Raw genomic sequence first — 17,098 nt, 5'->3', positions numbered from 1 at the left:
TCTCACTGATCACCAATGTAAGGAACATTCTTCTCACTGATCACCAATGTAAGGAACATTCTTCCCACTGATCACCAATGTAAGGAGCATTCTTCTCACTGATCACCAATGTAAGGAACATTCTTCTCACTGATCACCAATGTAAGGAACATTCTTCCCACTGATCACCAATGTAAGGAGCATTCTTCTCACTGATCACCAATGTAAAGGAGCATTCTTCTCACTGATCATCAATGTAAGGAACATTCTTCCCACTGATCACCAATGTAAGGGACATTCTTCCCACTGATCACCAATGTAAGGAACATTCTTCCCACTGATCACCAATGTAAGGAACATTCTTCTCACTGATCACCAATGTGAGGAGCATTCTTCTCACTGATCACCAATGTAAGGAACATTCTTCTCACTGATCACCAATGTAAGGAACATTCTTCTCACTGATCACCAATGTAAGGAACATTCTTCTCACTGATCACCAATGTAAGGATCATTCTTCCCACTGATCACCAATGTAAGGAACATTCTTAACACTGATCACCAATGTAAGGTGGATTCTTCCCACTGACCACCAATGTAAGGGGCATTCGTCCCACTGACCACCAATGTAAGGGACATTCTTCCCACTGATCACCAATGTAAGGGACATTCTTCCCACTGATCACCAATGTAAGTAACATTCTTCTCACTGATCACCAATGTAAGGAACATTCTTCCCACTGACCACCAATGTAAGGGACATTCTTACCACTGACCACCAATGTAAGGGGCATTCTTACCACTGACCACCAATGTAAGGGGCATTCTTACCACTGACCACCAATGTAAGGGGGATTCTTCCCACTGACCACCAATGTAAGAAACATTCCTCCCGCTGCACACTCCCTGACAAAGCACCTTGTTGATGAGGACGAGGGTCTTTTCCCGACAACTCTAGCCCGGTGGTTGTGGAGGTCTGTGGGTAGGTGGGCTTATTGGAATCTGTAAGCCTCCTTTGACAAATATAAAGGAAGGGAGTCTGGGATAGTGGTGACATCATTGCCCAACTATGGCCATGGCAAGAGTTGTAGACGCAGAAGGAGCAATGGCAGCATCTATAAGTTTTGTGTGTCCCAACTCCTTTTACTGCCTATACAAAATACTCTTAGGCTGGGTTCACTATATATATATATATATATATATATATATATATATATATATATATATATATATATTATACATACTCACAGCAGGAGTCCGGTGCGTCTCTATTCACTGTTTCAGGTCTGATTTGAGTCCAAATTTTGGGCTGAATTCGAACCTGAAAACGGACTAAAACATGCACAGGGCTCCTGCGCGATTTGCACCAGAGCCATTGAGTTAATGTGTGACCCAGCTCACTAGAGAGGTCACAATCTTCTGCAATCCGAATTGGATGTATGGAAAGCCTCATCCAATTCGCAATAGTGTGAACCTGGCCTTAACATTAAGCAGGCCACCTGAGACTGGGAGAACCTAATGTGGCGATCTCAACATGGGAGTCCCTAGGAGACATCAGAAACCACTGGATGATTTATTATTCATCATCTACTAAAAAAAAAATATTATATGGATAACCGTCATTTGTGTAGAGTTTCTAAGACATTCATGTAGATTTGTACACTTACCCTTGTTTGTTGTTTTCCACAGGCTTGCTGATGTTCGCCATCACCCACATCCTTTATTCCTCTGCCTTCGGAATGAAGCCTCTGGACCTGCGTGCCGGAGCCGTGGTAGCCCTAATATCCAGCTTCTTATATACCCTGTTGTACATCTATCTCACTGGCCCCTTTGTATACTTGGTGGCAGCCTACACGGCCCTAATAGCCTTCATGGGCTGGAGAGCCATCGCCGGGGTCCAACTGTGCAATGACCTCTGGACATGGACCAAGCTCTCAGCGTGCATCGGTGCAGTTCTTTTCATCGTGTCCGACCTGACCATTGCCGTCAACAAGTTCTGCTTCCCCGTCCCTTGCTCTCGAGCCATCATCATGGCCACGTATTACGCCGCACAGATGCTGATCTCTCTGTCGGCAGTTGAGTGCAGGGACGAAGATGATTATCAAAAAAAAAAGTAAGAAAAAATAAAAAGTACTGAACTATTTTGGAAACATGGATACCTTTTCCCTCTCGCAAAGGGATCTTGTCGTCTCCAGTGCATCGTGATTTTGCTTCTTTGAAGCTTCGCCGGCACCCTTTAAACTTGGTTGTGTCGGTGACGCAGCGCCATGGCCGCTAAAAGAGCAGGGTGGCCTGCTCTTTGCATCGCTTCAGGCTGGGTCAATGTGAAGCTTTTCTGAACTATGTTTTGTACATCATGCACAACCTATAAATTGTCATGTCTGTTTCAGAGGGCTTGCTACAGCAACCTAAGCACCCTACGGGCCCCACATGAAGATCCCTTGATGTCCAGATACCATGAAACCAACCACCTTCCCCCCCCCCCATCTATCTTTTTTATACAAGAAGCTCTTGGCTCGCAAAATAATGGCATGCGCTGGCGCTCCCAAAAAATATTTTAACGGTAGACCGCTGGTCCCCTTGCATCCCTGGTTTTGTAGAAATGGAGTACAGTGGTAGGACCTCATAAAAAAACTCAAGAAAGAGTTAAAGGGGACCTGCGAGGAGGAAAATAATGGCGCTGAAACTTCATCCTGGCTTTGCTACCTACTAACTTGGAACAAGCAATCAGTCAGAAAAGTCTAAATATTACGAATTCCAATCTGCCATACTGATTTAGGTCAATAACTCACTTGGCAGGGAACCCAACAGGGAGGTTGACTGCCTCAGGGCCCCCCCAGCCTACCCTTTAAAATCAAGTGAGCATTGGCAGATTCCATCCTTTTATCCTTAATGGTTTCCCTTTATTTCGAGAATCTGGTAGTTACATAATATCAGTTTTTTTATGCATAATTCTTTTTTTCTTTGTTGTGAACTGCAGAAACACTGAAGGTTACAAATTGCAAATCAGCTTCATGCACCATGCAGTGTTGATAGGGGAGGGGATACTGCAGAGTGGAATTGTGCTGACTACAATGATGTCTGGAATCCAAGGTGAAGTTGCCTGACTTCCTTCCACATGCCTAGAACCTTTGTGGATTAATGTATCTTCCAAATGGGCATCCAAAAACTAGGGAAAGTAAAAAGTAATTTACTTTATGGGGGTTTCCTTTCTCCCTGAGCACTCCATTTAAGAGGTCTACACGTAAGCGAAGATGGTCACTCAAAATAGATGATTTAAATAATTTTAGATGGATGTCCCTGGGTGTGTTTTGAGTAATCCCCAGTGGGTCATATCACCTGATGAGTTTTAATATCTCTAAGTAGTGAGATTCCTATATAGCAGTTTGTGTCTCTTCCCCTCCCACAAGGCCAAAGTGAAGGTGTCACTCCTAACCCTACATTTTTAAATTCATTGAGGACCATGAAAACCCTCATTTGTAATTGTAATGACCAGGGTAGTTGGCTAGGCAGAAGATTCTAGTGAAGGTGTATGTATAATGCCAGCAAGTTTTTCAGCCATCAATAAGTTCATTGTATAAGTAAATTAAACATTTTGGGTTTTGTTAGCTTTTACCAAGATTGCTGCTTATGGATATGAATGATAATACTCTTTAACAATGCAAAGAAAGGACCTTTGATCAGACTTTGACGCTACAAATATGACCCCCTTCTTGAGGGACCCTATTGTCTGAGAACCCTTACATAGAGTTGAGGATTACTAAAATGTTCATTGGAGGACACTGCGCTAAACATTCTTCTACTTGTGGGTATACTGCCAACTGGAGAAGGTTTTGACACAGTATGCAAAGCAAAAGGGGCCTGTCTCCTACTGGCAATACCCCCAGGGATGCTCAGGGCACAGCCACACTCCAAGGTTGGCTCTTTCAGGCACTTATTTAGCCATCAGCAATATATACTGTAGCTATATCCATGATGTCTCTATCCAACGACAACCGATTCTGAATGCGTTTCACCAAAATTGGCTTGATCGCCAGGTCTGGTGATCAAGCCAATTTTGGTGAAACATGTTCAAGTTATTCTGGTGATCGAGCCAATTTTGGTGAAACACCTTTAAATTATGCTGGTGATCAAGCCAATTTTGGCGAAACACATTCAGATTATCCTGGTGATCAAACCAATGTTGGTCAAACACATTCAGGAGTGGTGGCCTTTAGATGGGGACATCGTGGAGGCAGCTATATAGTGTTGATGGGCGGCTAAATAAATGCATTGAAGAGCAGACACTGGAGTGTGGCTCTTACTCCTTTGTATCTTTTAACAGTGAGTGGAGATGGGCTTTCTGAGCCAGCACCTTGGCTACCCCAATACAGTGAGAGGCCTAGGTCTGAATTGGTGCTGTGGATTTAGGATGTTTTATTGTGCTGAGGAGCAGATTCCTGCCTTTTACTGTGGGTATAGCCACTGGGGGGGGGCTAGTCTCTTATATTTTGCATAATGTCCAAAACTTCTGTAGGTAACAGTATACCAACAGAGAAAAGAAAATTCAGTTCTGTGCCCCCCTCCCCTCCCCCAATTAACTAATGAAGAAAGGGATTTTACAGAATCCTGTTTTTCCATCAAATCTCAACTCTGTTATAATAATTACCAAATATATCTGGTGCTATTTCCGTTCCCAAGATTGGGAATTGTGATTGATACTTCTTTCTCAGGTGCTTGTACCCATATGTTGTGAATCGTAGGAGTTGTAAACATCAGACCGAAGAGTGTCATATTTAGCGCCTGTTATCTAGTCATTTTAGAATTTTTTGTAGAAATCAACCCAGGAGTCTCCCCAGAATCTGATAAATGCCCACTGAAGCTTCATAGCTACATAGGAAAAAAAAATAACATGCCCTTTGGGTTCAACCACTAAACAAAAATAAATAACCTTAAAATCTGCATTCTCAGAACCCCAAACCAACAGATGATCCAGAGCAAGGCAAAAAATAAAAGCCTTATAAAGCGTGGTCCAATTTGTTCCAACTGGGAAAGAAATCCTTCTTGATATCCAAAATCAATTGGATAACACCGGAATCAACATCCAGCATCAACAGTGTTATTTCCTATTAATAGCCAGTTATATTTTGTATATTTAAAAACACATTCAGACCCATTTGGAACATTTTAAATCAGTCTTTCGCAAACATTTTACCCCAGAGGAACCCCTAAAATAATTTTCTGTCCTTGAGGAGCCCTTACTAAGTCCAATTTATTGGGTATCAATCACAAAAAAAGCCTTTTATGTTGGTGGTCAATAGATGTTTGGAATTTTGTGTTGCTAGCTTTGCCTGGTGGCGCTGATATCATTAAATGGGAGGCCAATCAGACAGAGCTCAAGTAACCCCTAGCAACCTCTAGAAAAATCCTAGGGTTCCACAGAATCCTGGTGGAGAATGGCTGATCTTCGTTAGCTAAGTCTAGCTTCTGTGAAAGTCTGTTCTATGTTAAAGTTCTTTGCTCAAAGTGTTAATTATTAACTTAAAGTGAACAACTTTGTACCAAGCTCACTATTCTCAACTAGGGTTCCACAGGACCCTGGTTGAGAATTCAGCCCCTTTTGGAACAATCTAGTGTACATCAGTCTTTCTCGAACATTTACCCCAGATGAAACCCTAAAATAATTTTCATGTCTTGGGGGGGGGGGGGGGGGGGACCCTTACCTAGATCAATTTATTGGGTATCAGTGGCAAAAAGGCCTCTTAACCTTGGTGGTCAATGAAAAGATAATGTGGAACCCCTAGCAATCTCTGTGAGAACCCTAGGGTGCCACAGAACCCTGGTTGAGAATGGCTGATCTACAGAGTTGGCTAAGTCTAGCTCCTGTAAAAGTCTGTTCCATGTTAAAGTTAATTTGCCCAAAGTGTTAATTACCCTAACGTGAACAACTTTGTACCAAGCTCACTATTTTTCACCAGGGTTCCACAGAACCCTGGTTGAGAATTCAGTCCCCTTTGGAGCAATATATTGTACATCAGTCTTTCTCAAACATTTTACCCCAGATGAAACCCTAAATTAATTGGCAGGCCTTGAGGAACCCTTACTAAGACCAATTTATTAGGTATCAATGGGAAAAAATGGCTCTTACATAGGTGGTCAATGGAAAGATAATGTGCTACTGGCTTTGCCAAGTGGCGTTGGTACCATTAAATGGGCGGTCAATCTGACAAAGCTCAGGGAACCACAGAATCCTGTTTGAGAATTACTGATCTCCAGAGTTGGCTAATCCTAGCTCCTGTGAAAGTCTGAAAGTACCTTTGCTCAAAGCGCAGACAGCACCCCTTTGACTTTTAAAATTACCTGAGTGAACCACATTGTACCAAGATCACTGTTTGGACCATATATGTATTTATACATGGTGCTCATGTCGCCCCTTAATCGTCTGTCTTCATAGAGGAATATATTCAGTAAATTTATTCTTCTGCTTGCTGCCTGACTGTTATGTTGAATTCAGTACTCTCTGGGTGATATTAGTAAGCACATTAAGACTTGCTTCTTGATAAGCCTACTTTTTCTGAATCAGTATCTCAGAAACTCCTAAAGTCAGAGGACAAGCACAACAGACGGGCAACTTGCATTTCTCAAAAAAAAAACGTTGTAAATGGCAATTCGTGTATATCTGTCATGACAGGCAAGCTAAAGTTCAGGGCTGCTTTGAACAATTAGGAAGGACAATGGGGTAGATGCGTAAGTAGGAGCCCTTTAAAAGAGCTCAGGCACAGGGATTTCAGGGGTTGCACTTCAGTCTGGGTCCCTGTTTGGGAAAGGTTCTGGGTCTGGGCTAGTTTTAGCCTCCTTTGTAACTGCTGAGGCATAAAACTCCCATATATGCAGAGCACAACAGCTAAGTTGGGATAGATGATCTCTGCTGATCATTGATAGCGGTGCTATGATGGGAGTACAGAGCCAGCACAACAATGCATTCACATGCATCCCTTGTGCTTGACCAAGTGAAGGGGATGGATAAAGAAGCATCTCAATGTGTTTTTTTTCTGCCCTTTTATTCCCAGTAAATTTCCACTATGAATCTTACAGCTCTACCGACACATTTTTTAAGCTTGGGCAGTCAAAGGAGGCTGGAGCACACTTTCTGATACAAATTCTATGCATGCTCCTTGGGGAGGTCCTAGGAAGAGTAGTTTGGACTGAGGAGGAGAAAGGAACCCTTTCCCTGATATAAACCATATGCCTGCTGCTTGAGAATGTCTTAGCCCTTGTACACACGGTCGGAGAATCCGTCGGAATGTGTCCTATTGGACCGTGTCATCAGATAATCCGACTGTGTGTGGTATGCATCGGACTGATTCCGTCGGAATATCCGTAGGACCCAATTTTCCAACATGTTGGAAATATTTCCCGACCAACTGGTTCGATCGGACATACTCCGATCATGTGTAGCGAATTTTGATCGGACCAAGTGCCACGCATGCTCAGATCAAATTCCTACATCAAAGCTATTGGCTACTAGCCTGAATGTAGTCCCATCGTAACGAAATTACATCATCACGTTCTGAAAGATCGGATTTTTCGACAACTTAGTCCGACCGTGTGTATGCAACAGTTTTGGACACAATCCGTCGGACTAAATCCGACGGACAAAATCCGACGGATTTAGTTGGCAGAATCTCCGACCGTGTGTACAGGGGCTTAGGAAGGTTAATAGAGACTGAGGAGATGGGAACCCCCTCTTGGATACAATCCCTTTCCCTGTTCCTTGGGGTAGGTCCTAGGAAAAGTAGTTGAGACTGAAGAAAAGATGGGGACCCCTTTCCTGATACAATCCCTTCATCTGTTCCTTTGGGGAGGTCCTAGGAAAAGTAGATGAGACTAAGGAAAAGACGGGAACCCCTTTCCTGATATAATCACCTTGCCTGTTCCTTGGGGGAGGTCCTAGGAAAAGTAGTGGAGACAGAGAAGACAGGAACCCTTTTCTGATACAAACCCTGTGCCTGTTGCATGGGGTAGGTCTTAGGAAGGTGAATAGGGACTGAGGAGGAGATGGGAACCCCACTTCTTGATACACTCCCTGTTCTGGTCCTTAGGGAAAGTCCTAGGAGGGATAGTAGGGACTGACCCTTTAAAGATATGTTCTTTGGACAGTATTGATCCCATGTTTTATTATGTTTATGACCTATGATGATATAATTTCACATTACAACCATTAGCAGGTGGATCTAGGAGTACTTAGAGCCAGGCACAACCTTAAGAATTATATGTACAAGGCCTGGGTTTGTTCCACCAACAACTGAAATGACTGCAGTGTTTTTATTAAGCCCATTCCTTAACAGAGCAGAAATATCTTCTTTGTAACTTATCTTGAAATGGTGTAGTAAGTGAAGCAAAAGGTCTTACCTCAATTATTGGTCCAGTGGGGGGCATTTAAGAGTTGAGGACCGGGGACTTGTAGTGTGGAAATTACGGATCCCTCTGCTTTAAATTCCTGTGAGAACTGCTGCCAATACCTCCACATGAAATTGAGTAGGTGTCACATTATCCACAGACTTCTATGTGGAGGACACCTTAAGATAAATAGTGGGAGGAGAAAACTGCAGGTCCGGATAATTTCTCAGAGTGAGGACTTTGAAGCAAAAGGAATGGGTGACTGGAGACGTTGAACGGAATGGAAGTCTCACACAACGCTCCACTTCCTAGGCTCCATACTTCACACATGAGCATTGAGTTGGTCAATTGACTTAAATATAATGGTAGAGGCTTGACTCACCCATTGGATTCTTATACCTGAGGACTCCTGCAAGCCAAGTTGTGCAGAATAGTTCGGGAAGCTCCTGGTAACTCTGACAAGATAACGGGGCCAAAAACACCCTGAGCCACTTCCTTTACAAAATCTAAAAGGGACACCCAGGATTTGTTCACACCAGTGACCGTGCGTTGTGTTATGGTTTTGTGCCCATTACCACGTGCTTTACTGCGACCGGCAAGGGTGCATGCTAAAAGCATTAGCGCTGTGCCATTTCACCTTAATGGCACGCCGGTTCACATGGACATGTGTTGCAAGAAAGGGAAAGGCAAGGCACCACTATGTATGCAAAAGCGTTGCCGCACAGTGCACTACAGTGCTTGTCTGATGGCAAGATGCATTGGGGTGCCATTCAAATACCGAATTGCCATAGTGTGAATGGGTCCTTAGGGGGTCTATTTATAATTTTGGTTACACAGCTTGTATGTAATTAAAAAAAAATGTGTGAATCTTGGGCGAAAGTTGTGTGAAAACATAAATAGAACATTGAAGGGTGACACCGGCAGTCAAGCTAAGGGTGCTCAGAGAACAGTAGAAGATATATAGCAAAAACAATCTTTGGAACCTCCTTTGGTCTCTTTTACCAATAAGCCCTTGGGAACCAGAATTTCCAAAAGTAACACCGAAATTGACACGGGGCATCAGAATGAATGAAATTCAGTCTCAGTTTTATGTCATCCGGGTTTCATGATCAACTTTAGTGGCAATATCCACACTATGGCATTACGGTAATGTGCATGTTAGGCCGCGTACACACGGGCGGATTGTCTGCCCAACTTAGTCCGCTGAACCGTGTTTCAGCGGACAATCCGCTCGTGTGTGGGCTTCAGCGGACTTTTTCAGCGGACAGTCTGACGGACTTTGTCTTTCGGAATTTCCGTAATTTTGTCCGTCCAAACTTGGTTTTGTCCGTTCAAACTTGGTTTCAGCGGACAGTCCGCTCGTGTGTAGGCAAGTTGGACGGACTAAGTATGGCGCATGCTCAGAAAGGATTTACACGGCCGAAGGTTGCATTGCAGTGTATTGGACGTCGTTTTTCTAGTCCCGTCGTACGTGCTGTACACGTCATCGCGCAAGTTTTCAGTGGACTGTCTGTTCATCGTGTGTGGTCAAGTCCGTTCATTCAAAAGTTGAACGGACTGTCTGTCGGATTGTCTGACGAACTTAGTTTGGCAGACAATCCGCCCGTGTGTACGCGGCCTTACATTGCACTTTACAGCAACACTAATGGCAACACACGTTAAATGCATTGGAGTGATACCGTACTATTCAATTGGTGCCCCAATGCACCTTGCTGCTGGATGTGCATTGTAGCACAATGTAACACAAGGCCATTCACTGAAATGCGTTGAGGCGTGCTGCCAAAAAAATGGTGCATGCACCATTTTTGTGGCAGTGCAGTCACTGCAACACATGGTAGTGTGACGGCAAGGCACATTGGGGCGCCATTCAAATGAATGACACTGCACCCCACCAACATTTAGTACCTCAACACCATGGTGTGAATGGGCCCTATAAAACGCAATAGTCACAATGGGCCCCTAGGAAGTCACTGGGTGGTTCATCCTCCAGCATCCCTCAAAGACTAAAAAATCCTATTTAGAATGACCAACAAAACCATTTACCAAGCTTTTATTTTTCCTCCTGACATTTTTGTCGATGTTACTTTTTTTTATTATGTAACTTTGGTGCAATCATTGATTCGTTTTCTAAACTGTATTGAAATATTTTGATTTTCTTTTTCTTATATTTTATTTTAGATTGGCTTTTCTAGAACCATGTACTGTATAGGAATGTACGAAAACTTCATATTCAATAGTGTTCAACCTTTAGGGTTTTAGGACTATTACTATATGTATGGGAATGAGCTGTATTTAAACCTTTCTTTTATGGTGAGTTTAATCCAGGGCACTCCAAACTTTCTAAACAAAGGGCCGGTTTACTGTCCTTCAGACTTTGTGGAAGGGGGGGGGGCGACTGGACTGTAGCCATTGGAAGAAGAAAACTTTCTGGCATCAGTGGGAGTAAACGAATGCCCCATCTTTGGTGTTAGTGAAAGGAATTGTTGTCCGTCGTTGGTGTCATTGGGTGGGAAGAATCATGCCCCTTCATTGGTGTTACCGGGAGGAACTGTGCCCCATTGTTGGTGTCACTGGCAGGAACTGTGCCCCATTGTTGGTGTCACTGGGAGGAACTGTGCCCCATTGTTGGTGTCACTGGGAGGAACTGTGCCCCATCATGGTTGGTGTCACTGGGAGGAACTGTGCCCCATTGTTGGTGTCACTGGGAGGAACTGTGCCCCATGGTTGGTGTCACTGGGAGGAACTGTGCCCCATTGTTGGTGTCACTGGGAGGAACTGTGCCCCACTGTTGGTGTCACTGGGAGGAATTGTGTCCCTTCATTGGTGTCAGTGGGGGAATCATACCTTATTGTTGGTGTTGATGAACTTATTGCCTCAAGGGCTGGATAAAAGCAAGCAGAGGGCCTCATTCAGCCCCTGGGCCGCAGTTTGGAAACCACTGGTTTAATCTCTGCTGAATGAATCTCCTCGCACGATAAAGTCGGCAAAATTTCCGCCAGGCCTGTGTATTGCTTTACCTGAATGCCAAAATAATGTACATATTTCTTATTTCCCCTTTTTCAGAGATCTGCTATGTTATAAACTTACAACAAATCAATTGTTACAATGAAACTCAGTGTTGTCAGCAAGTATCATCATTTAGCCTCCGTTCTCACTGGTGCGACTTGTCATGCGACTTGTGACATGTGAAGTCGCATGACAAGTCTAAAACCATGTATTTCAATGGCTACCGTTGTAATTGCAGCGACTCAAAAAAAAAAGGTTCCCACACTATTTTGATACGACTTTTGAGTGCCATAGAGTGTAAAAGTTGCATGAAAGTAAGAACGGAGACTTATTCCGCATACACACGACCGGACTTTGCGTCAGACTAGGTCCGACGTAATCAATCCTTCGGACAATTCGATCATGTGTGGGCTAAAGCTGATCGTTTTTAATTTAAAAAATCAGACGGACCTAGAAATAGAACAGTTTGAAATCTGTCCGACGGACTCAATTCCTATCGGGAAAACCGTTCGTCTGTATGCTGGTCCGACGGACCAAATACGACACAAGGGCAGCTATTGGCTACTGGCTATTGAACTTCCTTTTTTAGTCCCGTTTTACGTCATCACGTTCAAAACTAATGGACTTTCGAATGGACTTAGTCCGTTCGTGTGTGGCCAAGTCCATTAGTTCGGAAAGTCTGTCGGAACTCCGCACGAAAGTGCGTCGGGAAGACCATCGGACCTAGTCTGCCGGAAAATCCGGTCGTGTGTAGGCGGCATTAGGAATGATTGAGCAGCCATCAATGTTGTTAATCTGGGTACGGGGTGATTGTACAATCTTCTTTAGGGCTTGTTCACGGCAGGCGTTATGCAGGAACGCACGCAAAATACCGCACAAAAATGTACTGCTTTTTTGCAGACACGTAAGGGCTACATTAATTCTAAATGACACCCCTAAAAATTTGATCAGAGAAAAATTGAGCATTTATTGAAGCGTTTCCGACCACCATTAGCCCTTGTGCACACGGTCGGAGATTACAACGGAATGTGTCAGATCGGACCGTTTTGTCGGATATTCCGACTGTGTGTGGTCTCCATCGGACTGTTTCCGTCAGAGTATCCGACGGACCAAGTTTTCCAACTTGGTAAAATTTTCCGACAAAATGCTCCGATCGGACATACTCCGATCATGTGTAGAGAATTCCGATCGGACAAAGTGCCACGCATGCTCAGATCAAATTCCTACATCAAAGCTATTGGCTACTAGCGTGAACGTAGTCCCATCGTAACAAAATAAGGTCATCACGTTCTGAACGATCGGATTTTCCGACAACTTTGTCCGACCGTGTGTATGCAACAGTTTCGGACAAAATCCGTCTGACAAAATCCGACGGATTTGGTTGTCGGAATGTCCGACCGTGTGTACAAGGGCTAAGGGCTTCTTCACAACAGGGGGTGCATCCGAGTGCACTCAAGTTTTTTTTTTTTTACGCACCTCGGCAGATCGTGATGTTTTAAGACAGTCCATTAATTTCAACGGGCTGCCCTATGCATACGAAACGTGCAAATAAAAAAAAGGTGCATGCATTTTACCGCGGTACCATGTGTTTTGGTGCTACGCAATGTAAAAAATCTTTGAAATGAATGGACTGTCCCAGTGCAGGAAACCAGCACTCTGTGCGCATTCACCGCACCGCATTTAAAACGTACTGCAGTTGCAATCCGCAGCAGGTGTTAGTGTTAATTGAACGCCACCCCAAAATGCAGGGCACAAACACAGTTTGTTTGCCTGCACCGCGTGCGATCTGGTTTGCGGTGCATTTTATTTTAAAGTTGTGCATGCGCTACTTTTGCAACTGCAATTTCAGCTGATTAATAACGAATGGGCTAAAAATGAACTTCACTTAAATCGCACAGGAACGCAAACCTGCCCTAAAAATGCAGCGCGCAGGGACACGCAAAATGGTGCATGCTCTCAGACGCACCCCCTGGTAGTCCTTATGGTGGCTAAACATGACATGCTTCGATAAGTGATCATTTTCTTTTCAGATCAAGTTCTTCTGATAGCAATAATTGGTCTATAATCGACAACCCATTCAATCAATATGTCACAGACCGAGAAGTAGATTTCGACTCATGGTTAGGATGCAACTGTAAATTATCGCCACTTGGGGATGCCCTAGGTAAGTTAGTAGAGACTAAGGAGGAGATAGGAACCCACTTCCCGATGCAATCCCTTTGCCTGTTCCTTGAGGGAGGTCCTAGGAAAAGTAGCTGAGAGTGAGCAGAAGACGGGAACCCTTTTCCTGAGACAGCCCCTTTGCCTGTTCCTTTGGGGAAGTCCTAGGAAAAGTAGTTGAGACTGAGGAGAAGATGGGAATCCTTTTTTTTCTGATACAACCCCTTTGTCTGTTCCTTTGGGGAGGTCCTAGGGAAAGTAGTTGTAACTGAGGAGAAGACAGGAACCTTTTTTCTTGATACAGCCCCTTTGCCTGTTCCTTTGGAGAGGTCCTAGAAAAAGTCATTTAGACTGAGAAGATGGGGACCCTTTTCCTGATACAACCCCGTTGCCTGTTCCTTGGGGAGGTCCTAGGAAAAGTAGTAGGGACTGAGAAGACAGCAACCCATTTCCTGATACAACCCCTTTGCCTGTTCCTTGGGGGAGGTCCCAGGAAAAGTAGTTGAGACTGAGCAGAAAACGGGAACCCTTTTTTCTGATAAAGCGCCTTTGCCTGTTCCTTTGGGGAAGTCCTAGGAAAAGTAGTTGAGACTGAGGAGAAGATGGGAATCCTTTTTTTCTGATACAACCCCTTTGTCTGTTCCTTTGGGGAGGTCCTAGGGAAAGTTGTTGAGACTGAGAAGACGGGAACCCTTTTTCTGATACAATCCCTATGCCTGTTGCTTGGGGGAGGTCCTAGGAAAAGTAATTAAGACTGAGGAGAAGACCCATGTCCAGATACAACCGCTTTGCCTGTTCCTTTAGGGAGGTCCTAAGAAAAGTAGTTGAAACTGAGGAGAAGACAGGAACCTTTTTTCTTGATACAGCCCCTTTGCCTGTTCCTTTGGAGAGGTCCTAGAAAAAGTCATTTAGACTGAGAAGATGGGGACCCTTTTCCTGATACAACCCCTTTGCCTGTTCCTTGGGGAGGTCCTAGGAAAAGTAGTAGGGACTCAGAAGACAGCAACCCATTTCCTGATACAACCCCTTTGCCTGTTCCTTGGGTGAGGTCCCAGGAAAAGTAGTTGAGACTGAGCAGAAAACGGGAACCCTTTTTTCTGATATAGCGCCTTTGCCTGTTCCTTTGGGGAGGTCCTAGGGAAAGTAGTTAAGACTGAGGAGAAGAACCTTGTCCAAATACAGTACAACCCCTTTGCCTGTTCCTTTAGGGAGGTCTTAAGAAAAGTAGTTGAAACTGAGGAGACGACAGGAAGCCTTTTCCTTGATACAGCCTCTTTGCCTGTTCCTTTGGAGAGGTCCTAGGAAAAGTAATTTAGACTGAGAAGACAGGAACCCTTTTCCCGATACAACCCCTTTGGCTGTTCATTGTAGTTGAGACTGAGGAGAAAACAGGAACCCTTTTCTTCATACAAACCTAAAGAATCCATTCAATTTTTATCCTTTAGAGCAAGCCCTTATCCCCTCAACTGCTACCCCCTTTACCTGCAGAGGCGAGGCAGCAGTTGGGAGAGTGCACATGCCCTGACCATGATGCTTTGCAAGAATTACACCCCCTGCTGCTTTCAGAGAGTGTAGCAGCCACCAAATGCGACCCATTCAAGTGAATGGGGCCACTCTGAAAGTGCCCCACAACCGTGTGCAATGCATTCAGCCTTGGTGCACTAGTGTAGGGATCAAGGGGTTGACACAGGCGGGGGGCGGAGGCAATACAATGGCAAATGCTCTCTGAAGAGAATTCTGAACACAGATAGCTCTTCAGATAGCACCTGCCGTGTAAACTTGTGGTTGAGCTCCCTCAGCTGCCCCCCCTTAAGCTGCGGTGGCAGCGGATGGGAACGTTTACATGCCATGGTCGCAATGCTTAGCTTCATGCCTGCGGGAAAAACTATCTGACATATTGCGATTCAAGCAAGATCAGGAAGAGCCGCAAACACCCCACAGCCACACGCAATGCACTTGTGTTTGTTTGCTTTAAAACAGGTGTGGAAGAGACGTCACGTCACCTACTCACCGCCTGTCAGTCACCTCTGAAAAGCGATCTGAACTAGGGTTGCTCTTCAGAGTAGCGGTGGGTTTAGACACAGGTTTAAACCTGGCCTAACACTACATAGCTGTTCAAAAATCTCAAGAGGATTGTACAATCAGATTGTATGGTCAACTTAAAGTGGTTGTAAACCCTTCCATATACCCAGTGAAGGGAATGGCCTCAGGTGATACACAAATCATCATATATAAGTTGTACCTGTTTATCTGAGTCTTCTCTTCTCTACATCCGTTCAAAGTGCTGAATTGTGTACTTGTATGAAAGTTTCTGAAAAATAGGGCTGAAGATCTGCAGTCACACTCTGCAGAGTTCAGTGGGGAGAGCTCTAAGAGCTGATTGGAGGGAATGGACACCCCCACCCCTTTCACAGAGCACACAGGAACAGAGCTGAGGCTGTCAATCACAGGCTGTGTGCTGGAGCTCCCTCCCCCGACACCATTTTTCTCTTGGTGTCAAGAAAACTATTCAGAATTGACTCATGCTGATAGCGGAGGGACTAAGCATAAGACGGAAATAACACTTAGTGCTCTGGATTGTGACAGGTACACACTATAGAGGGATATGCTTTGTTCATAATTCATGTCTGAGGTTTACAACCACTTTAAAAGTAGATTGTACTGTGTATGGCCAGCTTTAGCATCCTTGAGGAAAGACTGCTCAGAGAAAATTAGCTAAAACATGCCGTCTGATAATTGTGTTCTGATGTAGGCTCTTGGCTTCATGCTCCAGAATTGTCTGTATTGCCGTAGGGCAGCCAATCATGTTTAGCTATGCAGCAGAAAACTGAACAGACCATAGGTGTGCATCCTAAAATTCGAACACACGTGTGTGCGTGTCTACATATATGTGACCCCAGCACATCGATCTCCCTGCTGGCACAGTGAAAGAGAAGTGCGTAAACGCTTCTCTTATGGTAGAGCCGGTAAAAGGGAGATCTTTCCCATCTTCCTGCCGGCACACAGATCGATAATGCTAATGCACATGGGGTGAGTAGGGTGTGCCCAGGCACACCCGGCATACCCAGTGCGCACGCCTATGGAACAGACCAAAATCTGATTGAATTGGCGGTCTTAGACATGGTTCTGATTGCAGACGCTCACGTAGGAGTCCAATTTCACTGGAACTCTATTGGCAGAGCTGTCCATAGGCTTGAATTCAGATTAGAAGAGCCGAGTATAATAAAGGTGCTGTACAAGGGATGCACTGCCTGCATAGGTATTAAGCAAATACAATGTACATACATAACTCAATGCAACCTGACAAGCTTTCAGGTGTATATTCAAAAATAAACCACTGAAGTATCTCTTTAGTCGCTAAGACCACCTAAAACCAACCAATCGAGAAAGTCGATGCATCTGCTAGCTTCCATTAGCTGGCTGGTGCTCTAGGGAGTGGATTTCACTACTGCTGTTTTCTGGCTCCTCCCTCTTTTTTTTTTTGGCCTGCTGTCCTAAAGAGACCCTGTCTCCTTGCCCATTAGGAAGAAGAAGGGATGAGAGCGCCACAAATCTAATACGACTCCAGTAAATC

General features: G+C 44.4%; 1 protein-coding gene across 1 annotated transcript in view; it reads left to right on the top strand.

The window, feature by feature from the left end:
- Positions 1–4,660, top strand: part of TMEM86A (transmembrane protein 86A) — a 56,479-nt gene extending 51,819 nt beyond the window's left edge. Inside the window, exon 3 of the mRNA XM_077453530.1 lies at positions 1,669–4,660. Within this exon, the coding sequence (XP_077309656.1) occupies positions 1,669–2,096 (428 nt within the window). The 3' untranslated portion in view covers positions 2,097–4,660. The remainder of the gene's footprint in view (positions 1–1,668) is intronic.
- Positions 4,661–17,098: the final 12,438 nt, after the last annotated feature.

This window comes from Lithobates pipiens, unplaced genomic scaffold, assembly GCF_037356315.1.
Source record: "Lithobates pipiens isolate NorthernLeopardFrog02 unplaced genomic scaffold, aLitPip1_a1.2 Scaffold_24, whole genome shotgun sequence".
In the NCBI taxonomy this organism is placed as follows: domain Eukaryota; kingdom Metazoa; phylum Chordata; class Amphibia; order Anura; family Ranidae; genus Lithobates; species Lithobates pipiens.
The sequence above is the reverse complement of the archived record's forward strand: the minus strand, read 5'-3'. Positions and strand labels throughout refer to the sequence as shown.